This window comes from Amphiprion ocellaris, chromosome 9 (genome assembly GCF_022539595.1).
Source record: "Amphiprion ocellaris isolate individual 3 ecotype Okinawa chromosome 9, ASM2253959v1, whole genome shotgun sequence".
Taxonomy (NCBI): domain Eukaryota; kingdom Metazoa; phylum Chordata; class Actinopteri; family Pomacentridae; genus Amphiprion; species Amphiprion ocellaris.
The window spans coordinates 3,319,197-3,346,742 of NC_072774.1; the positions used below are offsets into that span (position 1 = coordinate 3,319,197).

Genomic DNA, 27,546 nt, shown 5'->3' on the forward strand with positions numbered 1-27,546 from the left:
GAAGGAGGAGAAGGAAGCAGGAAGCAGCTGAAACCTGTTGGAACCTTGCCGGCCTTGTGACGTCACTCCCGTGCGTCCGTGTTGCCGTGCGTCGGTCGCTCTCCGGCTGCGTCACTTCTCGCAGCTCTTTGATTATTGTTCCTTCGGCGCGTTCAAACGGCTCAGAGGAACCGGAGCGTCCAGCGGGGACACACGGCGAGGTGAGGCTGCCGCTCTGTCCCCTCTCCGGACACGCGTGTCAGGGGTTGGGGGGACTCCGGGGCCGAGGAGCGGGCTCGGCGCTTTAACGGGCACCGGGCCGGCGGTGCTGCGGGCGGCGTTTAGAAATGGTGCAGTGCCGCCGAGCAGCTAGCAGGCCGGCTAACGTTAGCCGGAGGAGGGACCGAGGTCAGTTAACGGCTCGGTTCGTCCTTTTAACGAATGTCGCCGTAAAAGTGAAAACTCCGAGCTCCCGGGTTGTTTACCGGGAGGTTTAAATGTGCGAGTCGGTGAAACCTGTGGCTGTTTAAAGCGGTACGAGCCCGTTAAAGGAGAACCGCGGCTTGTTTTGGTGCTTCAAAGTCTGCGTCAGTCAGAGGAGGTAACGGCGGGGATGTTCCGAGTTTCATCCGTTAACCTGGTGCTCACCAACGGTCCAGAAATCAGGGATGAAACCGGAATCTGTTAGGACTTTGGAGAGTTTGCTAGAGACGATAGAAACCGTGAAATAGTTCTGCTTGAAGCCTCGCAACGTGTTTTGTTTCCAGGGTGGAGATGCTGCAGGTGGATTATTTGGTCATTTTCATTCACTTCCAATGCAAACTGAATGGCTCTGAAGAACCAGAAAACAACATAAGATGATAAAAAAAAAAAAAAAAAAATCCCACTTGTATATCTATAACTGAACAACTAAACAAAGAACCTATAATAAAGCAGCTAAACTAAAAAAATAAATGCTAAAATCTTGGTCTTGGAAGCAAAACAACACGTATGTCTGTCCAGATACACTTCTTTAAAATACTAATCAGGTTTAACTGCTTTAACCCGTTAGGACCTACCATTGTGGAAGTCCATATTCTTGCATTTTTACATACTATAGTGCAATTTTTGGAGTAGTTTTATTCGCTTTATATCAATATAACCCTTACATCACAAGTTTTAGTAATATGTATTGACTTACGTCTTAACTACTGCAATAAATTGCTTAAAAGTGTAATAAACCTATATTTCAAAATGCAGAAATAGCATAGCTGTATCCCTCAAATTTAAAAAAAGAAGTTGCATAATATCCCGTGGTCTCATTTATAAAGATTTTTGTTATCTGCGCTTTATTATGTATTTTTACAAACCCATCACTGCAACGAAAAAGCGCTCTGAGACCTGGTGAATGTGTGAAATATTAGTCTAACTCACCAGATTTTATATGCAAAAAGAATGATCCATCTATCTGATCTGGTTTCAAATCTAAAGACGATCAAAAATTAATATGCAGCCTGGGCTCTATAGGGTTAATTGATCGAAAATATAACAAAACAAACACAAAAAGCATCACACTGGACTGAGTTGGATAATAAACCCAAAAATGTCAACATTGCTAGCAGTTAATGCACTAAAAAAGGGCTAATTGAAAGAATTTGCTTGAGGAAATATTGTTCGTAATTAAAAATATATCAAAAAACAAGCGCAACAATGGAATAAAACCTTCATTCGGTGCTCTGTAGGTTTTTATTTTTGTTAAATCTAAACACTGATGATGTGTCTACAAGTAAACGTCTGCTTTTCCAAGTCTGTCCTCTATATTCACCAAGGACGGTAATAAAACACCGAAGGTTCTACACACCTGTTCCTAAATACGCTGCAGTATCTGTAATAAACTGTATTGTCATTCTAGGAGCTTCTGCAAGAAACAGCCGGACTTAAAGAGAAGAATAGAAAATATTTTATTGATCCCCAAGAGGAAATTCTGCTGTTACAGAAAAATATAACAGAGAAATAATACAAAAAACACATTAACATATAATTCTATTATTAATATGATCACATTTTACTTCTCATTTAATTCTTCAAGAAGTAAAACTTCAAGAACCTTAAATAAAAGTTGAGCTGCTTTTTCTGAAACTTTTAATATGACTGAGAGTCTGCACAGTTTTTTTTTATTGACATAAATTATCATTCCTGCATTTAATAAAGCAACTCCCTTTAAAAAACACAAAATAATTAACATAAAACTGACAACAAACCAGGCTGCACAGTGGTGTAGTGGTTAGCACTTTCGCCTTGCAGCTAGAAGGTCCCTGGTTCGCATCCCGGCTTTCCCGGGATCTTTCTGCATGGAGTTTGCATGTTGTCCCTGTGCATGCGTGGGTTCTCTCCGGGTACTCCGGCTTCCTCCCACAGTCCAAAAATATGCTGAGGTTAATTGATTACTCTAAATTGCCCGTAGGTGTGAATGTGAGAGTGATTGTTTGTCTCTGTATGTAGCCCTGTGACAGACTGGTGACCTGTCTAGGGTGTCCCCTGCCTTCACCTGAGTCAGCTGGGATAGACTCCAGCCCCCCCCGCGACCCTAGTGAGGATTAAGCGGTGTATAGATAATGGATGGATGGATGACAACAAACCAACCTTGCTCACAGGAAATCTTTGAATTTGTTTGGTTTTCTCGTGTGTTTTTGTAATGTTGTAACTTTAATCGCCATAATTAATAACACCGCAGGGTCTTAGCCTTGATATTAAAATTAGTTTGAAGTTTTTAATAGGATCTTTTGCAAGATTTTAGTCCTAAATATGTAAATTATTCTGGTAAATGCACATAATTAATAACACTGCAGGGTCTCCTAACTTCAATATTTAAACTTGTTAGGTTATTTTGTAATGCTGTTATTATGTCTGTACTGAAAAGACTTTGGCTGTTTGTTTCCCCATATGGTGTTGTCAGAAATGCAGCATTTTTACTACGTCAAGAAACTCAGCGGAGTTATGTGATGATCAGCATACGTTTGTCCGTCTGTCTGTCTGTCGGCATCACTGTAACCATGACAACAAGTGAACACTACATCAGCTTCCTGCTGATGATCACATGATTGTGATCCTGCTACAAATCCACCACTGCAGACTTATCAGGACTTATATGTCAGAAGTGATACCAGGAACAACTGATTAAATTGTGGGGGTGTTTCTGAGTCCCATCATTTCCTGCTGCGTGCTACATATTTAGCTCACGCGATCCGGTATCCGTACATAACGTACACATGCAGAACACACACCTGTGCTCAGCGCGTGAAAATTGTGTTCAGAATGCTAAATTTGACAAAATGACAGTCAGAAAAATGTATTTTATTTAAATTAACTTTAAATGTGCATCTTGTTTGTAGCTTTGTCCTGTTATAAACCTACCTCTAGATACAGATTTTATTGGAAATTCTTACACTTTACCTTGTTTTATGTGCAAATCTGAACAATGCAAAAGATGTTTTGTCTATAAATTTGACAAAAATGACAGTTATTAAAGTAGATTTTATGTAAATTAACTTTAAAAAGTACTTCTTTAGTTTTGTTTTGTCCTTGCCCATCAAGTTTTAGTTGTAGACCTGCATAGGTCGGTCAAAAAATGTTTATTATGATTCTGAAAGTTATAATAGATTATAATGATGATAAATTTGGTAAATGGACTAAATTGTGCTTCTTTAGCCTTGTTTTTACATTTTTCAATTCATGTTTTCAGCTTTAAACTGCCAAAAAAAACTTGGTTTTAGGTGTAGTTTTCTTGTTTTTTAGTGGAGATTATTACACTTTATCCTGTTTTATGTTTATGTGAGAATCTAATCTGATCTAAATGTGGAGAATGAGCCACACAAACAAGGGCAGCTGCACTTTTCTGACTCTTTAAACACTTAATTAACCGGCTTTGCTCCGGTGCACCGCTGCCGGCCTCAGGAGGCGCAACGGAAACTTAACTTTTTCTGCAGAAATGAAAGTGAAACTTACTCCGACTGTGTTCAGACATGTTTCCCTTTCCCTGCTAGCTGTGGATTTTCCCTACGTCTGGCTGGTGTAATAGTTCAGTGACGGTTGCAGAGCGTCCAGTGGGTATAAAGGACAGAAATCAGCGGCAGTTTTTATTGCGGAAGCTGCGGACGGAAGAACCATAAACACCTGGAGAACACGTTTATCCTTTATCTAATTCAGCCTTTACACAGTTTAACTTCTCTCTCTCTGGCTTGTGTCTGGAAATCTGCTGCTGCTGCTTTTCTGCTTCATCTAAACATCAGGAAGCTGTTGTTTTTCGTCGCTTTTTTCATTCATTTGAACCTCTGTAGGTGAGAAAACCGACTTGTCCGGGTCTTGTGTTACCTGGAAAAGTGTGACACATGTTCCTGGTTTCATTTCTGCTATAGAAAGTAGAGCTGGAGCAAACTGACACAGCATATGTTTATTTATAGGTGAAAGCTTGAAAAACTTTATTTGGGAAAGATTTGTTTAGTCCAAAATGATTGGGGAGCATTTGTAAGAAAGCAAAACTGCATAGAACTTTAAAAATATATATTTTTTAAAACAGTTTTGAACCTTTCTCACATGGCAAAGACAGCTAAAGGAGTTTTTTCCTTTGGATTACATTCAAATCTGACTTTGCTTTGTGCTTCCAATTTACACAATCAGCTGATGTTGCAACCCAACCTTCTTTTTTTCCTGTTTCTCTCCCGTTCCTGCTCGTGTTTCTGTGCACATGTGGAGTCAACAAGCTCTGTCTTTTAAATAAAGTTAAAACAAGGATAAAGAAAACCTCCAAGAAGTCGAAAACTGAGTAAATATAGTTTTCTTTTTAGTATAAAGCCGTAAATTATGTCATAGCCTGATGTGCTTGAGTTAATTTGATAACTTCACATTGTGATGTCAGTTCTAAAATGACATATTATAAATAATATATATATTTATTGTGCAGAATTTAACACAAAAAACACAATAAAATGGTTTTATTTCAGTTGATATTGATCATTTTCACCCAAGACGAAGGGAAAAATGGGTTTACTTTGAATCTAGCCTGTTTTTTATAAATATACACAGGTAATAACTTGAATATAAACAATGAAAAACAAGCAAATAAATTAATTTATCTCATAAATAATAATGAATAAGGATAGAAAAATAATCTTACAAACTGTTTTGATAGATAATAGAATTTCTGTGACTATGGCTTCTTTAATGTGACTATTTTGGATAAAACAAGACGTTTTTGGATCTCAGTTTTGCTGTTGATAATGATTAATATTCAGTTCATTTTGCAGTCCTAGAAAGCAACCAGTCACTGATTGAAAGTAACACATTTTCCTTTAATTAATTAACAATTTACTTAGACTTATCCCATCTTTTCAACAAGTAATTGATTATCTGTCCAACCATTTTTAATATCGATGCATCATGAGTCATTTTTAAAAGAAAAATTGTATAAATTCTGTGACTGCAGCTTCTTTAATGTGAATATTTTCTTGTTTCTTTCCTTGTCTTTGACACTAAACTCAATATTATTGGATCGTGGACAAAACAAGACATCTTAGGACGTCATCACGGACTTTGGGAAACATCGATCATCATTTTTCAACATTTTCTGACATTTTATTGCCAAACAGCTAATTGATTAATTGGGAAAACAGTCGACAGATGAGCTGACAGTGAAATTAATCATTTGTTTCGAGTTTGATTATGATTCAGGGACCTTTTTTTGTTTTCTTATTGCTTTTGATGAAGCGTGTGTCGTCTTTTTCCCCTAACAGGACGGCATTAAGTCGTTGAATCATCAGTTTGTCAGATGAGTTTGTCTCGTCGCTGCAGCTGCTCAGACCCGCGGCGGAAAAAGAAAACGAGCAGCGACGACAGTGGATTCTGAAAAACAGAGTTGTTGTTCTGGCTGTCAAACGTTGCCTCGCGTCAGGGTCGAGATGAGTCGACTGCAGCCCCGTTTTGCCGCCGGGCTGCCGGCCCCGTCGGACCCGATTACCGTGACGAACTCTCCGTTAGCTGCTCGGACCGGCTCGGCTCTACGTGATGCTGACTGGGCCTGAGGGGGTGAAACCTGACTCAGTATTGGGTGTCTCCTTGTTGTCAGTCTCACTGATATAGACATTATTGAGTGTTGTCAGATATGACACTTGAGTCGCGATCGATGTTTGTTTCTACCATGATATTCTGGACCGTGCGAGTCCAAAAAAATTAATATTTTCTTGTTTTTTTCTATCAGGAGAAGGAAATAGCGTTGAAGCTACACTGTCGGCTCACTTCTGCAGCGTTTTTATGCCACAGCTCAACACCGACGGCCTCTTTTTGCAGCCTCGCGTCCTTGAAATAACCCCTCCGTCTGCATTATTGTCTCACTTTTCCCCTCCGCCGTGCATCCAGATCCAGCAATAAGGCCAGAAATAATACAGAATAGTCGCAAGAAGCTCTGAATTATTAATCGACTTCCTTTCACCCCCGGATTAAGTTTCAGTCTGACTGGAGGAGATATCGTGTCACCCCGCAGTATCCTTGTAGACCCGGCCGGGTTATAATCTGAAGATGTGCAACAATGACAACAAAGTTGCACGATAACTGCATCATCTGTTGTGTTTCTGGGAAGCAGGAGTGTTGGGTGATGCTGGAGACGGTGTCCTTGCAGCCAGTGTTGATTCACGGACTCGTCCAAGGACACTTGAGGAGGTTGGAGGGCTGCCAGCCGGGCCTGAACTTGTGCTATTGACTGGAATGACATTTTCTCCCCCAAGTCCCAGCTGCTGCTCATTTTTCCACCGCTCAATTATGTCACCGTTATTCATCTCTATTTATTAATATTCTGCCGTGGATCTGCTTCGCTAGCGTTCATGATAACAAATGTTTTCCCCAGCGTCGCCATGTAATTGTGGAGTCATGACGTCAGTTGTTTTTGGCTCCAGGCTTCGGTCAGATGCAGTTTTAGAAAACAGTCACAGCAGCAGAGTCCAATTTGTAAAAACTTCCAAAGATAGAAAGCTCCCTGAATTACCTCATTTGCTTTGTGCATCGAGCAGAGTTTGGACATCAGACCACAATAGGTTCTGTTAGCTTCTCTTCTGCTCTCTGCTCAAATAAAATGCATTTTGACACAGCTGAGCTCCCAATAAAACAGTTTTTATTGACATAGTTTTCTATTTCTGTTGTCAGATGATTGATTATGTATGAAGTAGTGACTGAAACGTGGCTCATTCAGATGACATAATAACCAGCTGTCTCTTCAAGATGCAAATAAACCTAACCTATATCCTAAAATCCTAATTTTACAACGTGATATTGTCTAAAAAGCTTTACATTCAGCTGTGTTTTTAGAAAATTTAATTTCAACAATTAAACAATTATGGGTTGAGATGTAAACTTTGTTTTGCATGACTTACCGTGATACAATAACGTACAGTTTGTCAAAATAAATTGAACTTAAATGATCATTTTGCTCTTTCACAGGAAACTTAATCATTTAGATTATTTGGCTGATCAGTAAAATAGTCGACAGATTGAATGCCCTCCTGACTTTGCCCTCTCTTTGTGTTTCAGGTGCTCTTCAGTGTGAAACCGGTCGGTTGACTTTCCACCCGGCTGTTCTGTTGCTGCTCGAGGACGTCCGCTAACACCGAAGCTGCACCGCCAGCTGCCCCGGGCCCCTTCGCGCTCAACCCCTGCGCTATGAGCAGAGGTAGAGGAGGGCCTCCCCGAGAACACTACTACAGACACCCGTCACCTCATTTACAGGCCAAGGAGAGCTACTACAGCCCTGGCCCGGCCCCACGCTTCCCCAGAGCCGGCCCACAGCAGATCCCACATCCAGGTTACTACAGCGGTCCCGCCCACCCTGTAGCGCCCTCACAGCCACCGTCTATCATCCCCTCCGCTCCCCCGATACCAGCCCACCTTAAAGACTTCCCTAAATCCGTGGGCGCACATAACCTGAATCAACCCGCCCATCCACAAGCGCCCAATTCCTTCATTTACAAGCAGGCGGAATTCCTCAGAGGACAGACTTCTGAGGCGCCGCAGTTCAGAGCCGGACCTCGAGGAGGAGGAGGAGGAGGAGGAGGAGGGTCGTTGGTGCCAGGCTGGCCGCCGAGTTCTCCATACCAGTCCCAGTCAGGGTACGGCAGGTATCCAAGCAGCAGCAGCAGCTCCGGTAGAGGTAGAGGAGGCTACGGCCAAGATCAGAGCTTCACAGGAGCCTCCAGAGGGCCTCGACACCTGAATCAGAGCCAGCAGCACGGTCCAAACCGCAGCCAGTACGCAAACAGACAATGGACCGACCCGCTGTGTGACGATTTTCAGGGTCTGTCTCTTCATCAAGACGGAAGAGGCGACAGATTCGACAGACACTCTTCCAGTTTTACTAAAGCGAGCATCACCCTCACCCCGGCCATACAGGAGCAGGTTCACAGGACGCTGAAGCCAACCGAGAGCGTCTCCGCTAAAGTGTTGGCCAGGAAGCTGCACCTGCCCAAGACGATAGTGAACAAGGCTCTGTACTCTTTGGAGCGCTTGGAGAAAGCCTCCAAGCGAGGAGTCACCCCTCCGGAGTGGACTCTGTTCAGAGAACCTCTTAGAAGCGAAGAAGAACTGAACTTCAGACCTTCAAATCTGCGAGTCACTTTCAAGACGCCTCTAAAATCTGAAGTCAAGCCGGAAACAGGAAACAGCGTCCAATCCAGAGAAGAAGATTCGGATACAGAATCCAGTGTTTCCTTTAGCTCCTCTTCAGAATCGGACGCCTCTGAGGAACCCAAGACACCAACAGAAGGTCAGCACCACGAGAATCCCAGCACTCCCAGCTTCCCCAGCTCCACCAGCTCCCCCGACCAGGAGCTCAAAGCTGCTATGATGACGGACCAGAAGGAGCTCGTCCTGAAATACCTGCTGGATTCAGGGGAGGCGACAGCTCTCGTCATCGCAAAGAACCTGGGTCTGCGGACCGCCAAGCAGGTCAATCCCACCCTGTACGCCCTGGAGAAGCAGGGCGAGGTCACCAAGAATGGAGACGTCAACCCTCCCACGTGGGAGCTCTCGAACCGCCGCCGGGAGAGGATGCAGAGGAGCCTCAAAGCCGCTCAGAGCGCCTCGGCTCTGGGCGAGAAGATGGAGGAGGAGCCCAGCAGAGACGAGAGGGCAGGAGGGTCGCCTCCAGCAGAGGTCCCAGGCCTGGAGTCCATCCCGCTGCTGGGGGGCTGGATGCCAGAGCAGACTCACGGTGAAGCGGTACGTGCAGATTCAGTGTTCCGATTCGTACCTTTTTAAAAAATTCGCACAGGTCTGCAATTTCAATTTAGTAAGATATTTCACCATGCTGAATGTGTCTTCCATCAACTTGTTCCTCTGTTTTCTGATTTTGAGCCATGCAACATTTACTTTCTATATTTTATGCTCCTCTTTATTGTCCTCTTGATAATCTTGGAAAGGTTTATTTTGAAAAGGCTGTGGATCATTTCGGTAAATTTTCAATTACTTTGGAGAACTTCTGTCATTTCAGACACTTTTTTCAACTGTTTGGGACCATTTTTTGTCATTTGACAATTTTTAGTGACAATCAGTGTTTGTTTGTCCGTCTGTTAGCAACATTATTCAAAAACAGACAACAGATTTGGATGAAATTTAATAAATATAAATAAATATAGAAGTAATAAATATAAATATAATAAAGGACAAACATCTCTGGAGAGCTTCTTTGAAAAGACGGAGAGACTGAGACAAATAAGTAAGAAGTAGTATTGCGCTGTCTGAGTGCTTTTCTAGTTATTTATTTAATGATAATAAGAAAATACCCCTTAATCCTCTGAACCCCAAACAGTTTCTGGGTGTTTTTTGCTCCAGTCACAGTCGTTTTTCACTCCAGTATAAAGTCCTGCACCTCAGTGCATGAAGAAGCAGAGGGAACTCAGAAACAGTCATAAAGCTATAAAAATCGACTTTCCTTCATTATTTATTTCACAAGAATTAACAAAACTGTACACATGTAGAGCATTTTTCCAGCAATGGAAAAAGTAGCGGTTCTACACTACTAACAGTATTTTATTACTTGAAATTTGAATTTGGTTACATACTTGTTCCTTTTCTGCTTTTTGTAAATACAACCAGAATTTCAGCTGAAAAATCTCCAGATTTTTGTCATGTGACTGTTGGTGCACTACAGGTTTCTTGGTTGCGCCACAAAGCACGTGATTTGTAATTTTTTATCGATTGCAGAGACTAGAAATGTTTTATCTTTGGCATTTTTTGAAACAAGACATGCAGAATAAAGGGATTTTCATGTAATGTCAAATTTCAAGCTTAAAAGTTTAGGTTGTGTTTCCAAATGAAATCAAAAATCACACAGTTCAAGGACTTTCTACAGTTTCTTGTTTTGATAAACGCTGTAATTTTGGCTTCTTTTTTTTTTTTTTTTCAAAAATGACTGGCAGCTTTTGGGGTTCAGAGGATTAAAATTTTCCCTCGACATGGCCTATGAGTGATATGATGAAATTGAGAAACGTAAAGGCAACGAACAGAATTCTAAAACATGCCAACGATGTTTGTCTGTCAAAACATTTCGTCTCATTTTATACATACATTAAGGGAATAGTTCAACATTTTGGGAAATAAACTGCTTCGTTTATTTGCCTCTGATCTGTCAGTTGCCTTTAATCGTCTTTATATTGACAAAAATGGATGTTGTGATGTGTAGAAAACAGGATTCTCCATCTAAGATAAAAAAATTTATTTAGCAGAAAAGCTGGATAAATTAGCTTGGAAACTTTCTCAACATTGGCAGAGGCATCTAAAATTTTTTTTTTTTTCTTGGCTGATGGATGAACTTCAATAAATGGTCAAACAAATTAGTTGTGTTTCCTGTAAGTACTAATTACCTACTTAAATGTGTGCAAAGGCTACTGTTACGTCACGTTTTCCTTTTCCTCCCTTCAGCAGCCTTCTTTTCCCTCATGTAAAGATGAAGAGACCAACGAGGGACAGTGGGCCACCGACGACATCCCAGAATTCCTCAACGCCATTCGCAGAGAGACCGACGCTGAGAAACTGGCGGCGGAGCGGGCCAACGCCGTGGGAACGGTCGCCGTGTCGCTGGCCGCCCCGCCGCCTCAGAACCTGTGGGCCAAACTGCAGGAGGTGAGGCTGAAGAACCCGGTCAGCGGCCTCATGGAGTACGCCCAGTATCTGGGCCACAACTGCGAGTTCCTGCTCCTCGACCAATCGGGACCCTCCCACGACCCGAGGTTAGTGACACCAGCTGCTCTGTTAGGTTCTGATTGATACAAGAGGTGATTAGTGCTTTAGTTAGGCTGCACCGGGGTCAATATTTACTGTACTTAGTGGGCCGTGTATTGACCGAGCTATTTTAAATGTTACGTCATCGTATCACTTACACTCATCAAGTCACAGCCCTTTACTTTCAGTGCCACAGCATCTCTTCTTTAACCCTCTGCCAGCAGGTTAAAAAGACCTGTTATCTTTAAAAAATGCTTGTCTCTTAGTGTCTTGTTTCTTAGCATCTTTGCCTCTTTTGTTTTTTCTACTGTGCCTTCCATGTTTGCACCAGGAGTCTGAGAGAAATTCAATCTTGTCCATGTCCTGTACATATGGCAGAATTGACAGTAACATTGACTTTGACTTGGAAATTACACCCTTTATCAGCTAGAAACCGGAAAAACTGAATAAAATGTGAGACTGGCAACTTTGAGATGTAGGGAAATTACCAAATCCAAACTTCAAATTTCACCAAAATCACTTCATTCATATCTCATTATAAAAAATTATCAAAAATAACCCATTCGCTCTTACTAGATTCTGTGAAAAACAAAAAAATTCTGTATCCCACGGCACAACCAAGAAGCCATTGGTGACTCAGGTGTGACCAGCAGTCAGGTGACATTCGTCTGAACTGCACTGTGCATCAACATTAAAAACACTAAGAGGAAAATAAAACGTACTGTAAACCACTTGCACTAAGCAGAATCTGTTAAAAAAAAAAAAAAAAAAACCTCTGCAGTCTTCGTTGCAACTAACAAGTCATGATGAAGTCAGCTGAGAGCAACATTCACGTGACAAAAATTGTCATTCAAAGTGACTCAAAATGTGTCCAAATTGACAAAAGCTTGTCCAAAACAGTGGAAAGAAGTGTCCAGAAAGACATACATTTGCCTAAAATGATTGAAAGATTATCCAAAATGACCCCAACCCTGTTCAAGATGACACAAAATGATCATGAGAGGAAAACCAAACATACTGGATCAGTAAATAAATGCAGCTCAGAAACAGTGAACAGAGGAGCAAGTTGTTGGAGATACATTCAACATAGTGAAACATTTTATTCAGTTTGAGGTTGTAAAAATGTAAGCAGTTAAATATGTTGTCACATTATTCCAGTGTTAGGAGCATCTGCAGACATTTAGAAAAAGTTTGGACATGTTGATTTCAGGCGTTTTCAATTTTTGTAGAATTAGTAATCAAAGGATTTTAAATGTTTTCTTTTTTATGACTTGTTGCAACAAAGGCAAATATGAAAACAAATTTAAAATGTAAATATTTAAATATCTGTAACGTGGGGCCACCTTCTTTTTCTATTAGAAAAAGTAGTGGGGAAATGGTTCCTTCATTTTGTTTGTGACATAAATAGTCAAATTCAAGTTTTTTGTATCATTTATGGCGTTAGAAGTGTTTATTCCAGGTTATGTCGATTTTTGCTAAATAAATAATCAAGAAAAATATTATATTGCAGTGAAAATAAGCCTACAGTGAGGAAAATATGACAAGAGCAACAAAAAAGTTCGGAGGTTTATGTGTACCTTCCATAAAAATAATCTCAATTAATTCCAGCAAATCATGAAAAATTGAAGAAGAAAAAGATGAAACGCATCACACTTCAAATCTCAGAAGTATTTTATGTATTATATAATACACAGGCCTGAGCTATTAGTAGATAGACGACATGTCTGATGTTTAAATTACATAATAGACATCATTTTTTGTTTTCCACATGCATATTTGTTGCTCTTTGTAAAGCAACTGTTGATAAACCTGGAATCAGTAAGTCAGTGAACCCAGAATAGAAAAATGAGTGGTCTTGTATCTTTTTTATTAATCATTTACTGACGTTATCGTGTCTCCTCTGTCTATTCTGCCAGATTCCGTATGCAGGTGATGCTCAACAAGAGGCTGTTTCCCATCGCGGAAGCTTCCAGCAAGAAGGTGGCGAAGAAGGATGCGGCTGCTGCGACGCTTCGCATCCTCAACGGGGAGATGCAGGGAGGGTCGGCCAATGAGGAGAACACTGCCAGCGTGGACCAAACGGGAGATTTACTTCCAGATACCAGTGTAAGTTCTTTATTTCGTCTGTAAAGAATAGGCTCCTTTAACCCTCGTGTCGTCCTGCAGGTCAAAATTGATCCGTTTTAAAGCATGAAAACGTGGAAACAAAATATATTTTCACAGTGAAACTTCTGATGTCCACATTTTCAACATTTTTGGGAAATCTTCAAACATTTTTTGGTGGAAAAACAGAAATGTTAAAAATGTTTCTTAAGAACATTCATTAAAGAAAATATTAGAAGTTTTACTGATGTATAATTAATCACTTTAGTTATTTTTAGGATTTTTTTGGAAGATTTTTACTCAATGTTTGAAAATATTTACAAGAATTTTCTTGCCAAATTTGGAGGATTTTTAAAAAATAAAACCTTTAATGGAAACATTTAAGGAATTATTGGAATTTTCTTCCTGAAGGTTTAGCAAATTTTCAGAAATTTAGGGAATTTTTTGCTGAACTTTTGGATATTTTTCAGACAAGGAAACAGTATTTTTTGGTGCCTGTAAATGAAGACAACAGGACAGTTAAGAAAACAAAGCAAACTTAGTTGCAACCTGCTTTAAATAATTGCCTGTTTCAGTTAATTTTCTATAAAAACTATAATTTACAGATGTTCCCTAAACACCTCACATGTAGGCTACTGTTAGCGAAGCAGCACGGTTACTTTAAAAATATTAAAATAGGGTATTCTAATGTCCAATTTACCCAAATTGAAGACAAGTAATTTCATTTACATGGATTATTTTCAGTAACGGAGCGTTTTAAACAATATTGCAGTTCATCGTGTTCATTTAATTGTTGGAAGCCAAAATCATAATCATGATTAATATGCAGTTAATTTTGCAGATTAAAAGCTCTACTGTTTCCTCTCACTTGCTCCATGCAGTCTAATCTAAAGCAGTAACAATTAATCAAAAGGTTGTCAATTAATTAATTAATCAGCAGCTATTTTCGATTTATCAGTTTGAGTAAGTCTAAGTTATCCAGTTTTCATTTTTCCCCTCTTCTTTGACACTAAACAGGACATTTGTCATCTTAAGTTTGGGAAACACTGTTTTTATGACAGTTTATCGAAGATAATTGTCAGTTGCAGCCCGATTCTTAGAATGAATGTGATTATTTTCTAAAAGAAAATGAGGAGGCCGGTGGAGAGGGAGAGGTCATGGATCTCCGCTGAGTTAGTTAAAGAGAACACAGCTTGTTGGAGTGATATCAGGAAAGTACTGCGACAAAGATCATATATTTCTACATTAAAATGTTTTACAAATATATCAAGTCGGGGTTATTATAGGTTTTTAATTATCGTATAGATTTACAATGAAAGTTCCCACAAGCTGCAACAGCAGTAAATGGAAGCTTTTAGTCACTGAGGTGCTTTTGTCCACTAAGCTTTACTACGCTTCTATGTTTTTTTTTAAATCCAAGAGAGATGTCGGGTTGAATATTATTCAGAAGTACATGAGTAGCTTTAAGTATTGGGTTCATTGTAATATTTCAACACACCAGCAGTGACACATCAACCCTAGAAGACCTACCATTGTGCAAGTCTGCCAGGATACACTCTTACATTTTTACATACTGTAGTGCAATTTTTAGAATATTTTTGTTTGCTTTACATCAATATAACCCTTATATCCCAAATTTTAATAATAATTATTGACTTTTGTCTTAGCTACAACAATAAATTGCTTAAAAGTGCAATAAACCAAAAAAAAATGAAAATCGTTTTTGTTATTTTTACATATATTTCAAAATGCAGAAATAGCATAGCTGTATCCCTCAAATTTGTAAAAAAGTTGCACAATATGCAACTCTTTATAAAGATTTTTATGTGCGCTTTATCATGTATTTTTACAAACCCATCACTGCAATGAAAAAGTGCTCTGAGACCTGGAGAATGTGTAAAATGTTAGTCTAGCTGCCCTGATTTTATATGAAAAAAGAACAATCAATTTATTTTATCTGGTTTCCAATCTACCACCAAACATAGGGCTCTATGAAGTTAAAAGCTCATATCAACTATTAATCAGCATGCGAGGTGGAGTAATAGTTGTGGTTCTGCTGCACCAAAATAAGGATTTCAGGTAACTTTCCTGACCAAAAAATTGGAAAAGTTAGTCTGGAGCTTAGCTAGAGAGTCGCTAAACCGACCTAATGATAACAAGCTGGAGCCCTGTTAGAGCTAAAAGTGTTTTAGGAATAATTATCTAGTTTTAAAACTCCGTTAAATGTTTCCGTCTCTGTCTTTCTCCACCAGGGCGCCGTCGATAACAGCGGCGTTGAAGGGATGACGGAGGGACCTCGCCAGCCTCTGTCCCGATCTCTGCCCGGTGGGAAGAACCCGGTGTCCGTCCTGATGGAGTACAGCCAGCGCAGCGGGAACCCCATCGAGTTCATCATCACCGGGCAGGCAGGACCGCCACACGACCCGAGGTACCAGAGCCTTAACCTCGGTCTGAATCAGGCCTTCTTCTTCATAGATTCAGCTCCTCTTCCTGCCTTAGAGGAGCCGCTATTTCTGTTCATGTGCTGTAGTCATCTGACAAAGACACAATACCATCTCTGTTGATGTACTTTTACTTCTTTCTGTTCAGTCCGTCCCTCTAGGCAGCTTGGAGATACAGTACAGACGAGTGTTTTCTTCTTGTAACGCTATAGAGAAGCTGCATCTATGTAAATGTGACCCTGTATGAATTTTCTGACTGTTTGTGTCCCTCTTTCGCCTCCTTGCTCCAGGTTCATGTACAGGGTGAAGGTGGGAGAAAACCTGTTTGCAGAAGCTTCAGCTCCGAGCAAGAAGGCAGCTCGCCAGCTGGCAGCGGAGGAGGCTGTCAAGGAGCTAATGGCTGATGGGAGGCTGCAGCTCAACAAGGTGTGGAGTCACAAACGGATAAGAACTCGAGTTGTTCAGCTGGCTGATGTGGGATTTTAGGGGCAGATGTCAATTACTGTAGTCCAGAAAGGCTGATAACCAAACATACATTTGGTGCAATGTTTTAACAGCATGTGATTGCAGATAAACTGTCATTCATAACTAGACTTCTTCATTAACTGATGTGAATATAACCAAATATGTAAATAAGAATAGGGGTGATTAAATCAGGACTCTCTCCTGCAGTTACGTCTGTAGTTCTTCTCTATTTTCTTAATCTTCTATCGCTTTTAGTTCCCACTAGGGTCCAATATCTTGTAGCATTATTCATTATTCTTTCCTAGACTGTTTCAGGTTATTCTTCTAACTTAGCTGCTAGCTGCTAGCCCTTAGCATTAGCCAGCGTGAGAGAAGTTTTTTGTTTAGTTTCATTGCTTGAGAGAAATTTCTGAGACGACAGTGACTCAACAATAATAATAATAAGAAGAATAATACATTTAATTTGTAAGCGCCTTTCTTGACACCCAAGGTCACTTTACAGGAAAAACAAATACAACAGAACAGATAAAAACCATACATTAAATATAAAAACCATACATAAAGAAAGAGGCAATTAGAGAGAGTAACTAGTCTTAAAGACAGAGAGAGGAGGTTGGATCAGACCTGTACATAGTAGCCTAGTACTTATGTATGTTCTTGGTTATTTTTATTATTGTTCTGCTGTATTCAAAGTGACTCAAAACTTGTCCAAAACGGTAGAAAAATGAGTCAAAGAGGACATAGACCTGCCTAAAATGATTAAAAATTATCCAAAATGACCCCAAACCTGTTCAAAATGACACTAACTCCTCCAAAATGATCATGAGAGGAAAACCAAACCTACTGGATCAATGAAACAAATGCAGCATGGCTCAGAAACAGTGAACAGAGGAGGAAGTTGTTGGAAGATACATCCAGCATGGTGAAACATCTTTCTACAGCTGATGAGCAGAATAGAGAGAACAAGTCTAGAGAGGCTGGAAATAGGAAAATATTCACATTCAAAGTGACTTCAAATTTGACTAAAAGACAAAATTGTCAGAAATGACAAAAAATGGTCCCAAATGATTGAAAAAAAAGTGTCTGAAATGACGAAAAATTGTCCCAAGCGGTTGAAAAAATTGTAAAATGACAAGAAATGTTTGAAAAATTGTCAAAAATAATGAAAAATGGTCCCAAATGATTGAAAAAAGTGTCTGTAATGACACAAGTTTTCCAAAATAATTGAAAATTTACCAAAATTACCCCAAATCTATGCAGAATAAACCTCTCCGATATGATCAAGATGACAATAAAGAGGAAAATGAAATATATAAAGTGAATGCAGCACAGCTCAAAACTCAAACTCATTCAAATGGATCATGAGAGGAAAACCAAACATACCGAATCTATAAAATAAATGTTTGCGCTGTTTTTTGTAACACTGGAAATTTCCTCACTGTGAGATTAATAAGTGCTGATATTAGCTTTTATTTATCAATATTTATCAAGACAATCGGAAAAGTAGCCACCATGCCATTCGATCAGACTGTTAACTGGTCGACCCCTCATCAGGAGGAAAGACATCGGGGTTGTATTATTTTTTAAAAACAATGATTTTGCCCCCTCTCTCTCTCCTGCAGCCTCAGTTGCCCCTGGGCTCCTCCAGTGACAGCGATAGCGGAGCTTCGGGGACAACCTGCCCCTCGTTGCCTCCTCTGACTGCAGACGAGCTGCGAGCCGCCCACGAGGCCGGGGTCGGAGACCTCATCAACCACCTGAACAACAACGCCGTGTCGGGGCTGCTGGAGTACGCCAGAGCTCGAGGCTTCGCCGCTGAGATCCGCCTGGTGGGACAGTCAGGACCGCCGCACGAACCAAAGTATGGATGAGCAACAAACACACAGTTCATATACAGACACACACACCACATAAACAATCTCTAGCTGTCTAGGTTACAGTCAGCTTGTAAAAATGTCTTCTTCATGTATAGTTTTTGTAATAACTTGAAAATTTGCGGCCCTAAGTTTGTCTGTTTTGCCTGGCTGACGCTCTAGATGTCACTGAAAACACTCCAATGGATCCTTTTGTATATGTTTTAAAAGTTTCCTCAGGTCCTTGGTTTTTGGTAAAAACAGTCAAACCGTCCTCTGATCGCCTCTCTCAGGTTCACCTACCAGGCCAAGCTGGGCGGACGCTGGTTCCCTCCAGTCTGTGCGTCCAATAAGAAGCAGGGGAAGCAGGAAGCTGCAGACGCCGCTCTGCGGGTTCTGATTGGAGAAGCTGAGAGGGCGGCTCGAACCGGGGAGCTCATCCCAGCAGAGGTACTGACTTCTTCACCATTTCACATGTTTTATTTACATTTTTGAACGTGCACCAGCTTGAAAAGAGCTTTGTCTGAACATGAACATGATGGGATGAGAGGAAGAAGCATCGGAACAGGATTCACTTCTCTGACTACCTGTGATTTAGTTAATGAGCTAATCACTTCACTTACACTGATAAAATAACAGCAAAAATGTCAATACGAACATTCAGATTACTGAGTAACCTCATGTAAAACATACACAGTCACTAACTCTCTGAACTCCAAAAGCCTCAGTTTGAAAGACGTTATCTTTTTAAAAAGTCACCAAAATTACACTATTTATCAGCAATAAACTGTAAAAACAGAAAGAAAGTCGAGCTAATCATGTGTGATTTGCGCATCAGTCAGAAAAACAAACTAACTAAAATTATATTTGGTCAGACAGCAAAAAATAAATTGTTTGCAATAACCAGATTCTGTAAAAAACAAAAAAAAAAAAAATGCACATAAGGATGCAGCCATAAAGCCATGACTGGCTCAGCTGTGGCCAACAGTCACTAAGCAGATATTCAGAGAGTTTTCAGGTGAACTGCAGACAGAGCAGAGGCAAAAAGAGAAGCCAAAGCTAACCTTAGAGTTGTGCTTTTTCATCAAAATTGCTTTATTCTACATGTTTCACTTTGAAAGTTGGCAAAAATAAGCAGTTGGCACCATCCTGATCTTGTGAAAAAGAAAAAAATCGACACGTGTTGATTCTAGGTTTTATCAATTTTTGTGAAATGAGTAATTATTGTTTTTTATGGTGTGTGGCAATGAAGACAAGTAGAACACAGTGATTTTGATAAAATATCACAATTTTAAGCTCACGATTGGTTCAAGGACCAGTTGAAAGTTGAAAATCCGATGCAGTGATTACTCAGAGGCTGACAGATCAAAGACATTTTACAGAAGATAACCAGAGCCAGATGAAAGATATCCTGAGATTCTGAGTTGAAAATAAAAGCTGCACATCCTCATTTTATTTAATTTCAAATTTGTGGGTTTACACCAGTGTTGAAATGTGAAAGAAAGAAAGAAAGAATGTGAAAAGAAAAGAAAAAATGTAAACATCTGTAGCTTTGTAGAGCCGCTTCCTTTTTCCAGCGTCTGCAGCAGCTGTGGGCGCTTTGAAAAATGCTGTAATTGTGTTTTTTTTTCTCTTGTTTCAGCATTATATCCATCATATTTTGTAGAAAAGAAATGTGAGAGTTGTTTCCATGGAGGTGCAGGACTTCGTATTAGAGTTAGAAATGAGCTCACAGTGAAGGAGCACAGAAATGTCCAGAATCTGCTCAGAGTTCAGAGGGTTAGATCAGACTTTTTTTAAGATTTGGCTTTGAAAGCAAGTGTAGTTTTTGGTTCTATTATATAATCAGAGAGGCCTGACTAATATCTAGCATACGTAAGATTGAATAACTCTTTTTTTCCTCTCCGTTCTGGCGGTCCCGTCTTGTTTCAGCTTCCAGTGAGCGGCAGCACTCTGCACGACCAGATAGCGATGCTGAGCCACCAGCGGTTCAACTCTCTGACCACCCGGATCCAACACAGCCTTCTGGGTCGCAAGATCCTGGCCACCATCGTCATGAGGAGAGGCGAGGGCCTGGGCACCGTCGTCAGCCTCGGAACTGGTACGTGCTTCACCTTTTAACCTCTGAAACAAGCGAGGCGGTAAAAACGAGGAGAAAACAGGACAGTGTGGCAGAAAGGGGGGAAAAACTGCACTGCCATCGCTTTCCTCTGTGATGTTGGGTTCTGCGGTGCTCAGAGGCATGTTGCTGTCACAAAGTAGGTCACTGCAGAACCATTGTCATGTTCTCTGACATTGAACGTGTCTCTTCTTGTTTTCCTTTTTCTTTCCTCCTGTCAGGAAATCGCTGCGTTAAAGGGGAGGAGCTGAGCCTTAAAGGGGAGACGGTTAACGACTGCCATGCCGAAATCATCTCCAGGAGGGGATTTGTTCGGTAGAAATGGATATCAACGCTCTAAAAATACCCCCCTCCTCTCCTCAGCCCTGCAGGTCATTATTTATAAGTCCAACTCTGCGTCTCCTTTGCTCTCAGGTTTCTGTACAACGAGCTTCTCAAGCACTGCGACGGCACAGACGACGGTATATTCGAGCCGGCCGAGAACAGCAAACTGCGGATCAAATCTGACATCACCTTTCACCTCTACATCAGGTGGGAGGATCGGATGTTTTCTTTCTCCTTGTTCGCCTCCTCCCAGCACTCTGCTCTGTCTGTTAGTCACATACAGCAGGAAGTCCTTTAGCAGTGCAGGAACTTACAGGTCATGTAAGGGCAGTCGGGACCTTTTCATGTCTTCTGGATGAGAAAACATCGCCATAGAAACACTTTCTGGAGAGGAGAAAAGTACTTACTTCACGGGAAGAACTCCTGAGGTGCTAAAAAACCGCTGCGCACGTCTCATAGTGAATTAATTAAACTTGCCACTTTTTTTAGTGTTTCTTTTCTCCAGCATCGTCTAGCACAGTGAAGCATCTTTCTACAGCTGATGTGTAGAATAGAGGCTGTAAAAATGTAAATATCTAAAGTATGTATACTAGTCAAACTCATTTTAGTTTAAGTTTTATTCACTCCAATTTAATCTCAGGTGGACCGGACCAGTAAAATCACAGCATAATAACCTATAAATAACCACAGCTCCACATTTTTCCTTTGTTTTAGTGCAAAAAAGTACATTCTGAAAATGTTCACATTTAAGGAATTAGGTTTTTGTAGTTCTGGTCCAACAATAACAACAAACAACGGTACTGACTGTTCAAATGTTAATTGATTTTTTGTGAAAATATAACAAGCAGTTGAAATAAATAAACTGCATTTTCTCAAACAAAAAATAAATTAAAATAAAATCTTCTGTTAGGTTTTGGCTTGTTATAAAAGATTATTTGAAGTATAGTTGGAAAACCTGTTGATACAGTTTCTGGTTAGGATAAATCGTGTCCTTTTGGCATTTTTTTTGTCAGTTTTTTATTAAGGTATTGTGACTTTTAGACTGTTAAACTGACTGTTATTTTGATGTTGGGTCATATTAATATGTCTTTTTCTTAAATTAATCCTCAGCACGGCACCTTGTGGGGACGGCGCTCTGTTCGATAAATCCTGCAGTGAAGCCGGAGATGAAGTCGAGGGTCACCAGCCTCTGTTTGAAAACGCTAAGCAGGGGAAGCTTCGCACTAAAGTGGAGAACGGTGAGACGCCAAACCGACCTCCCACACTTTAATTAACCTGTAAGCAGCAGTCTGACTGTGCTGTTACCTGCACCAGGTGAGGGAACCATCCCAGTGGAATCCAGCGCCATCGTTCCCACCTGGGACGGCATCCAGCACGGCGAGAGGCTTCGGACGATGAGCTGCAGCGACAAGATCCTCCGCTGGAACGTTTTGGGCCTGCAGGGGGCGCTGCTCTCCAACTTCCTGCACCCCATCTACCTGAAGTCCATCACGCTCGGTGAGACGCCGCCGGATAAAGATTCTCATTAGCACCGACGACGTGACTGCTGTTAAACGGCATGAACGCCCACGTTTACTCTGCTTCTTGGCTCAGACTGGTGTTTTACAACCTGCTCTCCTCTGCAGGTTACCTGTACAGCCACGGTCACCTGACTCGTGCTGTTTGCTGTCGGCTGGCCAGAGACGGCGAGGCATTTGCCCAGAGCCTCCCTTCTCCTTTCAAGCTGAACCACCCCGAGGTAACGTAACAAGTTTTTGGCAGCCGCACTTGGACATTAATCAGGAATATTGAGGTCGTTCTCACTAGATTCATCAATTAAGCTGCCAGCGCTCCTGTTTGTGTCCGCGCAGCTGTTTTTTTATCGCTCATCCTAAATCTGGCTCATCCATCAATTAGCAAAGAAAAAGCAGGTTGGTCACTATCACGCCGGCAGGAAACATGGAGGAAGTCCAGGAGCTTCAAAAAGTTCTCGGCCACATTAGAAAGTCTGTTTTGTGTTATTAAACATAGTCTCACATGGAAGGTCACAGTTGGGTTCTTGAGATTCCACACATTCCTCAAAGACATGCACGACTTCATCATCACTGTGAAAATGGCGACTATGCATTCAGGATTTTAGTTCAGGGAACAGATAGAAGTCAGTGCATATTGGGTGACTAATGTGAGCAACAGTTCAAACGTTAATGCACTGGGTCCAGCGATGTTTGAGCTTCACTATCACTTTGAGGAAAAAGTTCACATCTTGAGCCTCTAGTTTTACGTCGGCAGCATGCATCACTTCATCATCACTCTAAAAATGGTGACCACACATGTAGGATTTTAGTCTGGGGAGCAGATGGAAGTCAGATGCTGCAGGTTGGGTGAATAAGGTGTAGGGATAGACCCATTATCTGTATTTTTAGTGACTCTTACTTCAGCCTCTTCTCTCCGTCTGTTGTCACCCTGTGGTCTCAGAAATGTCTCTCAAGCAGCAAAAACTGAACAAGACACAAACCAGGAAATCAGCTTTTCTCACAGTAGCTAATGCTATGCTAGTGGCTAAGTTAGAAGGTAAGCCGCAATTAATAAGGTTTTAAGATATGGAACTTAATTCGCTATGAAAGTGACAAAACAGTGACAGATTAAGGAAATAGAGAAGAACAGGAGAGAAACAGGTGATAATTGAATCACTGCCGTTTCCGTTATAGTCAGCTTTTTTAATGAAGAAGTCTAGTTATGAATGACAGCTTCTCTGCACATCGGCTCCAAATACTGGTTAAAAAAGAAGAAGAAAAAATACATCCTGATCCCCGGTTCAATGGCAGCAGCTCTAAACTCTCCTCTCTTTTTTTCCTTTGATTTCTTCAAACATTTGAGTTTTTGTGGACACTAATAAAAGGCTTCATAGTTTACACTTTCACCCTGTGTTTCCAGATGAGGTTGAGAACCGTTTAAAGTTCCTTGAACACTGAGTCCAGCCAGTTTTCCCCTCTTTTTAACATTTTCACAGCTTTCATTTACACGTCGGTGAACTCGACATATTGCTTTGTGCATTCATGCAAGTATTTGTGGAATTTCTGACTCACCCAAATGTCCAACATGTTCTCTCTCTGTCTCTCTCTGTCTCTCTCTGCCTCCTCTGACACCACCTGGCTGGACTGTAGGTGGGCAGGGTGAGCGTCTACGACTCGACACGTCACACAGGAAAAACCAAGGAGTCCAGCGTGAACTGGAGCTTCCCAGATCAGCACAGCGTGGAGGTGCTGGACGGGACCAAAGGACAACTCGATGGGTACGTAGAGTCACTGAGCTCAGTCCTGATCAGGACTTCTATTAACCCCTAGATGTACGAGTGCTTGGACCCTACAGTCTGCCATTAGTGGGTCAAAAATGACCCCTATATGAATCAATGTGTTTTTATGGGTTTTTTTATGGCTTTTTTTGTCTGACTTTTATCATTTTGATCATAAAGTAAAATACTATATCATTCATTTCCAGATGACTAAATGTTGTTTCTTTGTAGACACTCTGTGATCTGGAAGTTGTAATGTGTAAATGGTAAACTGAGGCTGAATGTTGTTGAAATTTAATTTATTTTTCTTAAGAAATTTCAGGTTGTTCATCATGTTTTGTAAAAAGATAGTTTTTTAAATGTGAACATTTTTGCACTAAAGCAAAGTGAAATATGTGGAGTTGTGGTTATTTCTGGGTTATTATGCTGTGATTTTACTGGTCCGGCTCACTGAATGTGGAACCTGGACCACAGAAAGAACGACTGAGCGAAACAGGAAATGCTGCATAATCAGAGCAAATCGTGATGGTCACTGTTTTATGCGCTAAAGACACTGGCATGTTGTCCTCCTTCCAGGAACAAACTGGCCGTGTCCCGGGTGTCCAAGTCCAACCTGTTCTGCCTGTTCCGCTCGCTGTGCCAACGCTTCGGCCGGACCGACCTCCTCTCGCTGCCCTCCTACGCTCAGGCCAAGATGGCGGCCTTGTCCTTCCAGCACGCCAAGCATCAGTTCTTCCGGGCGCTCAGCGACCACGGCTACGGAGCCTGGATCGGAAAACCGCTGGAGGAGAAGAGCTTCGAGGCCGACGAGGGCAACAACGGCTCGAACCTCCACGGCGGATGCGGGAACAGTAGAAACGGAGGAGCGATGGAGTTCAAGCAGGAGGAGCTTCAGTAGCAGAGAGCAGGAAAAAGCACAAAGCATATAAAGGAAAAGGACAATCAAACTGAATGCGAACACATGGCTAACGGCTGCCGAGGAGGAGCGATGGAACAGGACAGGACGAGTGGAGGGCGAACCCTGGAGGCAGGTACAGAACATCGCAAACACTAAACAGGAATCAGATTGAAGTGGGACGCTGCTTTAGTGTCCTCAACGGTTAGCGTCCTTTCTACTGTTTCTTTCATCGTCGTTTTTCCACTCTTTCACCACCAAACAAATCCAGATCGTTTGGCCTGTTTTCTGCTCGCCACATTTGCGATTCAAGGTTTTTATTTTCCGCTCCCCGCTGCATGGAAATCAAAAAGGACGTCGAGCCGAAACGACGGAAAATCGCACTGACCTTCCTTTAGACGTCAACTCTGAGATCAGTCGCTGTGCGTAAACTCTTGTACTGTACAGAGGAACAACTTGTGTTGCCAGTCGGGCTTTTCTCAGTTAAACTAGCTGTAAAAATAAAAACAAAAAGAGCCACCCGCAGTCTGTCCACATGTTGTTGCCATGGTTTCAGCGTAGCGTCGGTCAGTGCGGCCCTTCCAACTGTCCCATCATTCGTCTGTGCTTTCCAGCTTTTATGTAGAATTACTGATGTCACCACCTCCAAGAAGAAGAAGTACAATACCGTGTGTGTGCTTTTGTCGTTTCGTCGTGTCTTTTTTCTTTTCTTCTTCTGTTCTGTCAAATCGGTCGTCAGGAGCTCACTGTGCCGCCGAGTCCCGGGAAGCCTCGACTGTCCTACCTGCTTCGTTTTTCATTGTACATCTTTTAAAAGAAAAAAATAAAGGCTCCCGGGTTCGTTCTGCTGCACGGTTCACTCACTGAGGACGGTTCTGTTCTTTGACGGACAGGAGAATGACTTGTCGTTGATTTGGACGGATGATGCAATATATACATGAAGTATACACAGATACATGAACACACAGGTGTGCAGTGGAGTCCCAAAGTCTGATCATTTCTTTCTTTAAAACTGTTTTTTGCATTTTTTCTTTTAAGACCGTGTGAACGTGCTTTTTTAAAACTTTTTAATCGAGCTGCAACGGTTAATTAATTAATGTCGACTACAGTTGTTTTGGTGTTTTGATTAATCAGTTTTATTTTTTTTTTAAAGAAAAGGTCTTTCTTTACTCTTCTAGGACAGCAAACTGACTATTTTTTATTCTGTGTGACAGAAGACATTCATAGGTGTCACTTTGGTGCTTCGGAAACGACACTTTTCACGGTTTTCTGGTATTTTTTTCAGACCAAACTAATCGATTCACGAAGAGAAGCTATGCAAGTCAGCAGCACACTGTAACACATGAGATGGTTTGATGGAGGCGGTTTTGTTTCGACTGAAAATAAATCTTTTATTTCCACGGGCGGGAGTTAAAGGTGATCTGTGGACAATACACAGCTGTAATATCCATTAAAAAATATACATACTGTGGATAAGAACTCGATATATTATGCACATAAGAGATAGACTTCATGAAAAAGCAATACAGACAGTTTTTGTTGCATTTTTTACTCATTTTTATTTGTCATTTCTTCAATAAAAGGCTTTAAAAAAACAAAACAAGAAATGTTGTATTTGTGTGTCCGTTAGAACGTGCAGACTTCTGGACTCCATTGTGCAGCCAAAAGGATATTTGACTATACCACTGTAAATACAGTACGCCTGTGTGTGTCTCTGTGTGTGTGTGTGTATTTGTGTAGGTTTAATGTATATATTTTGTAAATCATCAAAAGTTTCTTTTCTATTCTTTTCTCTTTTTTGTTCCTGGTGTTTTGATTAAATTGCAAATGGAATACGCTGTTTGTTTTTTTTACCAATAAATTTTGAAAAATAAAATGAGTAGCGGTCCAGTTTTATTTCTTCTTGCATCACCTGGAGGTTGAAACGTCTGAATGATGCTTTTAACCCTTGTGTCGTCCTGTGGGTCAAAACTGATCCGTTTTAAAGTTTGAAAATGATGAAAAAAACATTTTCACAGTGAAACTTCCGATGTCCACATTTTCAACATTTTTAGGAAAGCTTTGAACATTTTTTGGTGGAAAAAATGTTTCTTAAGAACATTCACATAAAAATCAACCAAAATCCAACAAAATTCACTGGATTTTGGTTGATTTTTATATGAATGTTCTTAAAGAAAATATTAGAAGTTTTACTGATATAAGTGGAATCACTTTAGATATTTTTAGAAATTTTTTTTTGGAAGATTTTGACTTATTTTTTCAAAATATTTACAAGAACTTTCTTGCCACATTTGGGGTATTTTTTTTTTTTTTTTAAATAAAAGTTTTAAGGGAAACTTTTAAGTAATTATTGGAGTTTTCTTCCAGAAGGTTTTGCAAATTTTCAGAAGTTTGAGGAATTTTTTTTTTGCTGAATTTTTGGATTTTTTTCAGACAAAGAAACACTATTTTTTAGTGCCTGTAAATGAAGACAACAGGAGGGTTAAATTTAGACTTTCATGGGGTTTATGTGCATTTTTTAAGGCAAGAGTCGCTGTTTCATCCTTGACAAAGCCGTGGATTCCAGTTAAACAGAGATTTTATACACTTGGTTTTGACTGGGCAGAAGGTTGTAGTTTGTGCAGCAGGGACTGGTTTCCTCGGGGTGGCGTTGGGCTCCTCGTAGCTGCACAGTCTTCTGCAATGCTCCAAAGGATCAGCAGATGGAAGCGTGAGCACACCTTCTTCCTACAGGCTGTTCAGATGAGGGAGAGGCTGCTCATGGTGGCTTGGTTCAGATCCTTATTACGATCTGTGAGCCGCTGACATTTTATCTATAGACCAGCTCGCTAGAATGTGACACATTCTCTCACTAATTG

The 27,546-nt window shown here is 40.8% G+C and overlaps 1 protein-coding gene across 3 annotated transcripts; it reads left to right on the plus strand.

Annotated features, from left to right (window-relative positions):
* Positions 1 to 83: 83 nt before the first annotated feature.
* Positions 84 to 26,567, plus strand: adar (adenosine deaminase RNA specific). Of its 3 annotated transcripts, none has more exons than XM_023291599.3 (16): positions 84 to 200; positions 7,534 to 9,216; positions 10,918 to 11,225; positions 13,134 to 13,323; positions 15,573 to 15,748; positions 16,052 to 16,187; positions 17,849 to 18,087; positions 18,373 to 18,529; positions 20,012 to 20,180; positions 20,420 to 20,513; positions 20,613 to 20,729; positions 21,633 to 21,760; positions 21,837 to 22,019; positions 22,148 to 22,260; positions 23,666 to 23,793; positions 24,370 to 26,567. In XM_023291599.3, exons 2-16 carry the CDS (start codon positions 7,663 to 7,665, stop codon positions 24,689 to 24,691), a joined length of 4,014 nt encoding a protein of 1,337 aa, XP_023147367.2. In that variant the 5' UTR covers positions 84 to 200; positions 7,534 to 7,662; the 3' UTR covers positions 24,692 to 26,567. The 3 variants fall into 3 exon arrangements, with proteins under 3 accessions (XP_023147367.2, XP_023147370.2, XP_023147369.2); XM_023291602.3 differs by having other exon boundaries at positions 10,921 to 11,225; XM_023291601.3 differs by lacking the exon at positions 84 to 200 and adding an exon at positions 4,052 to 4,295.
* Positions 26,568 to 27,546: the final 979 nt, after the last annotated feature.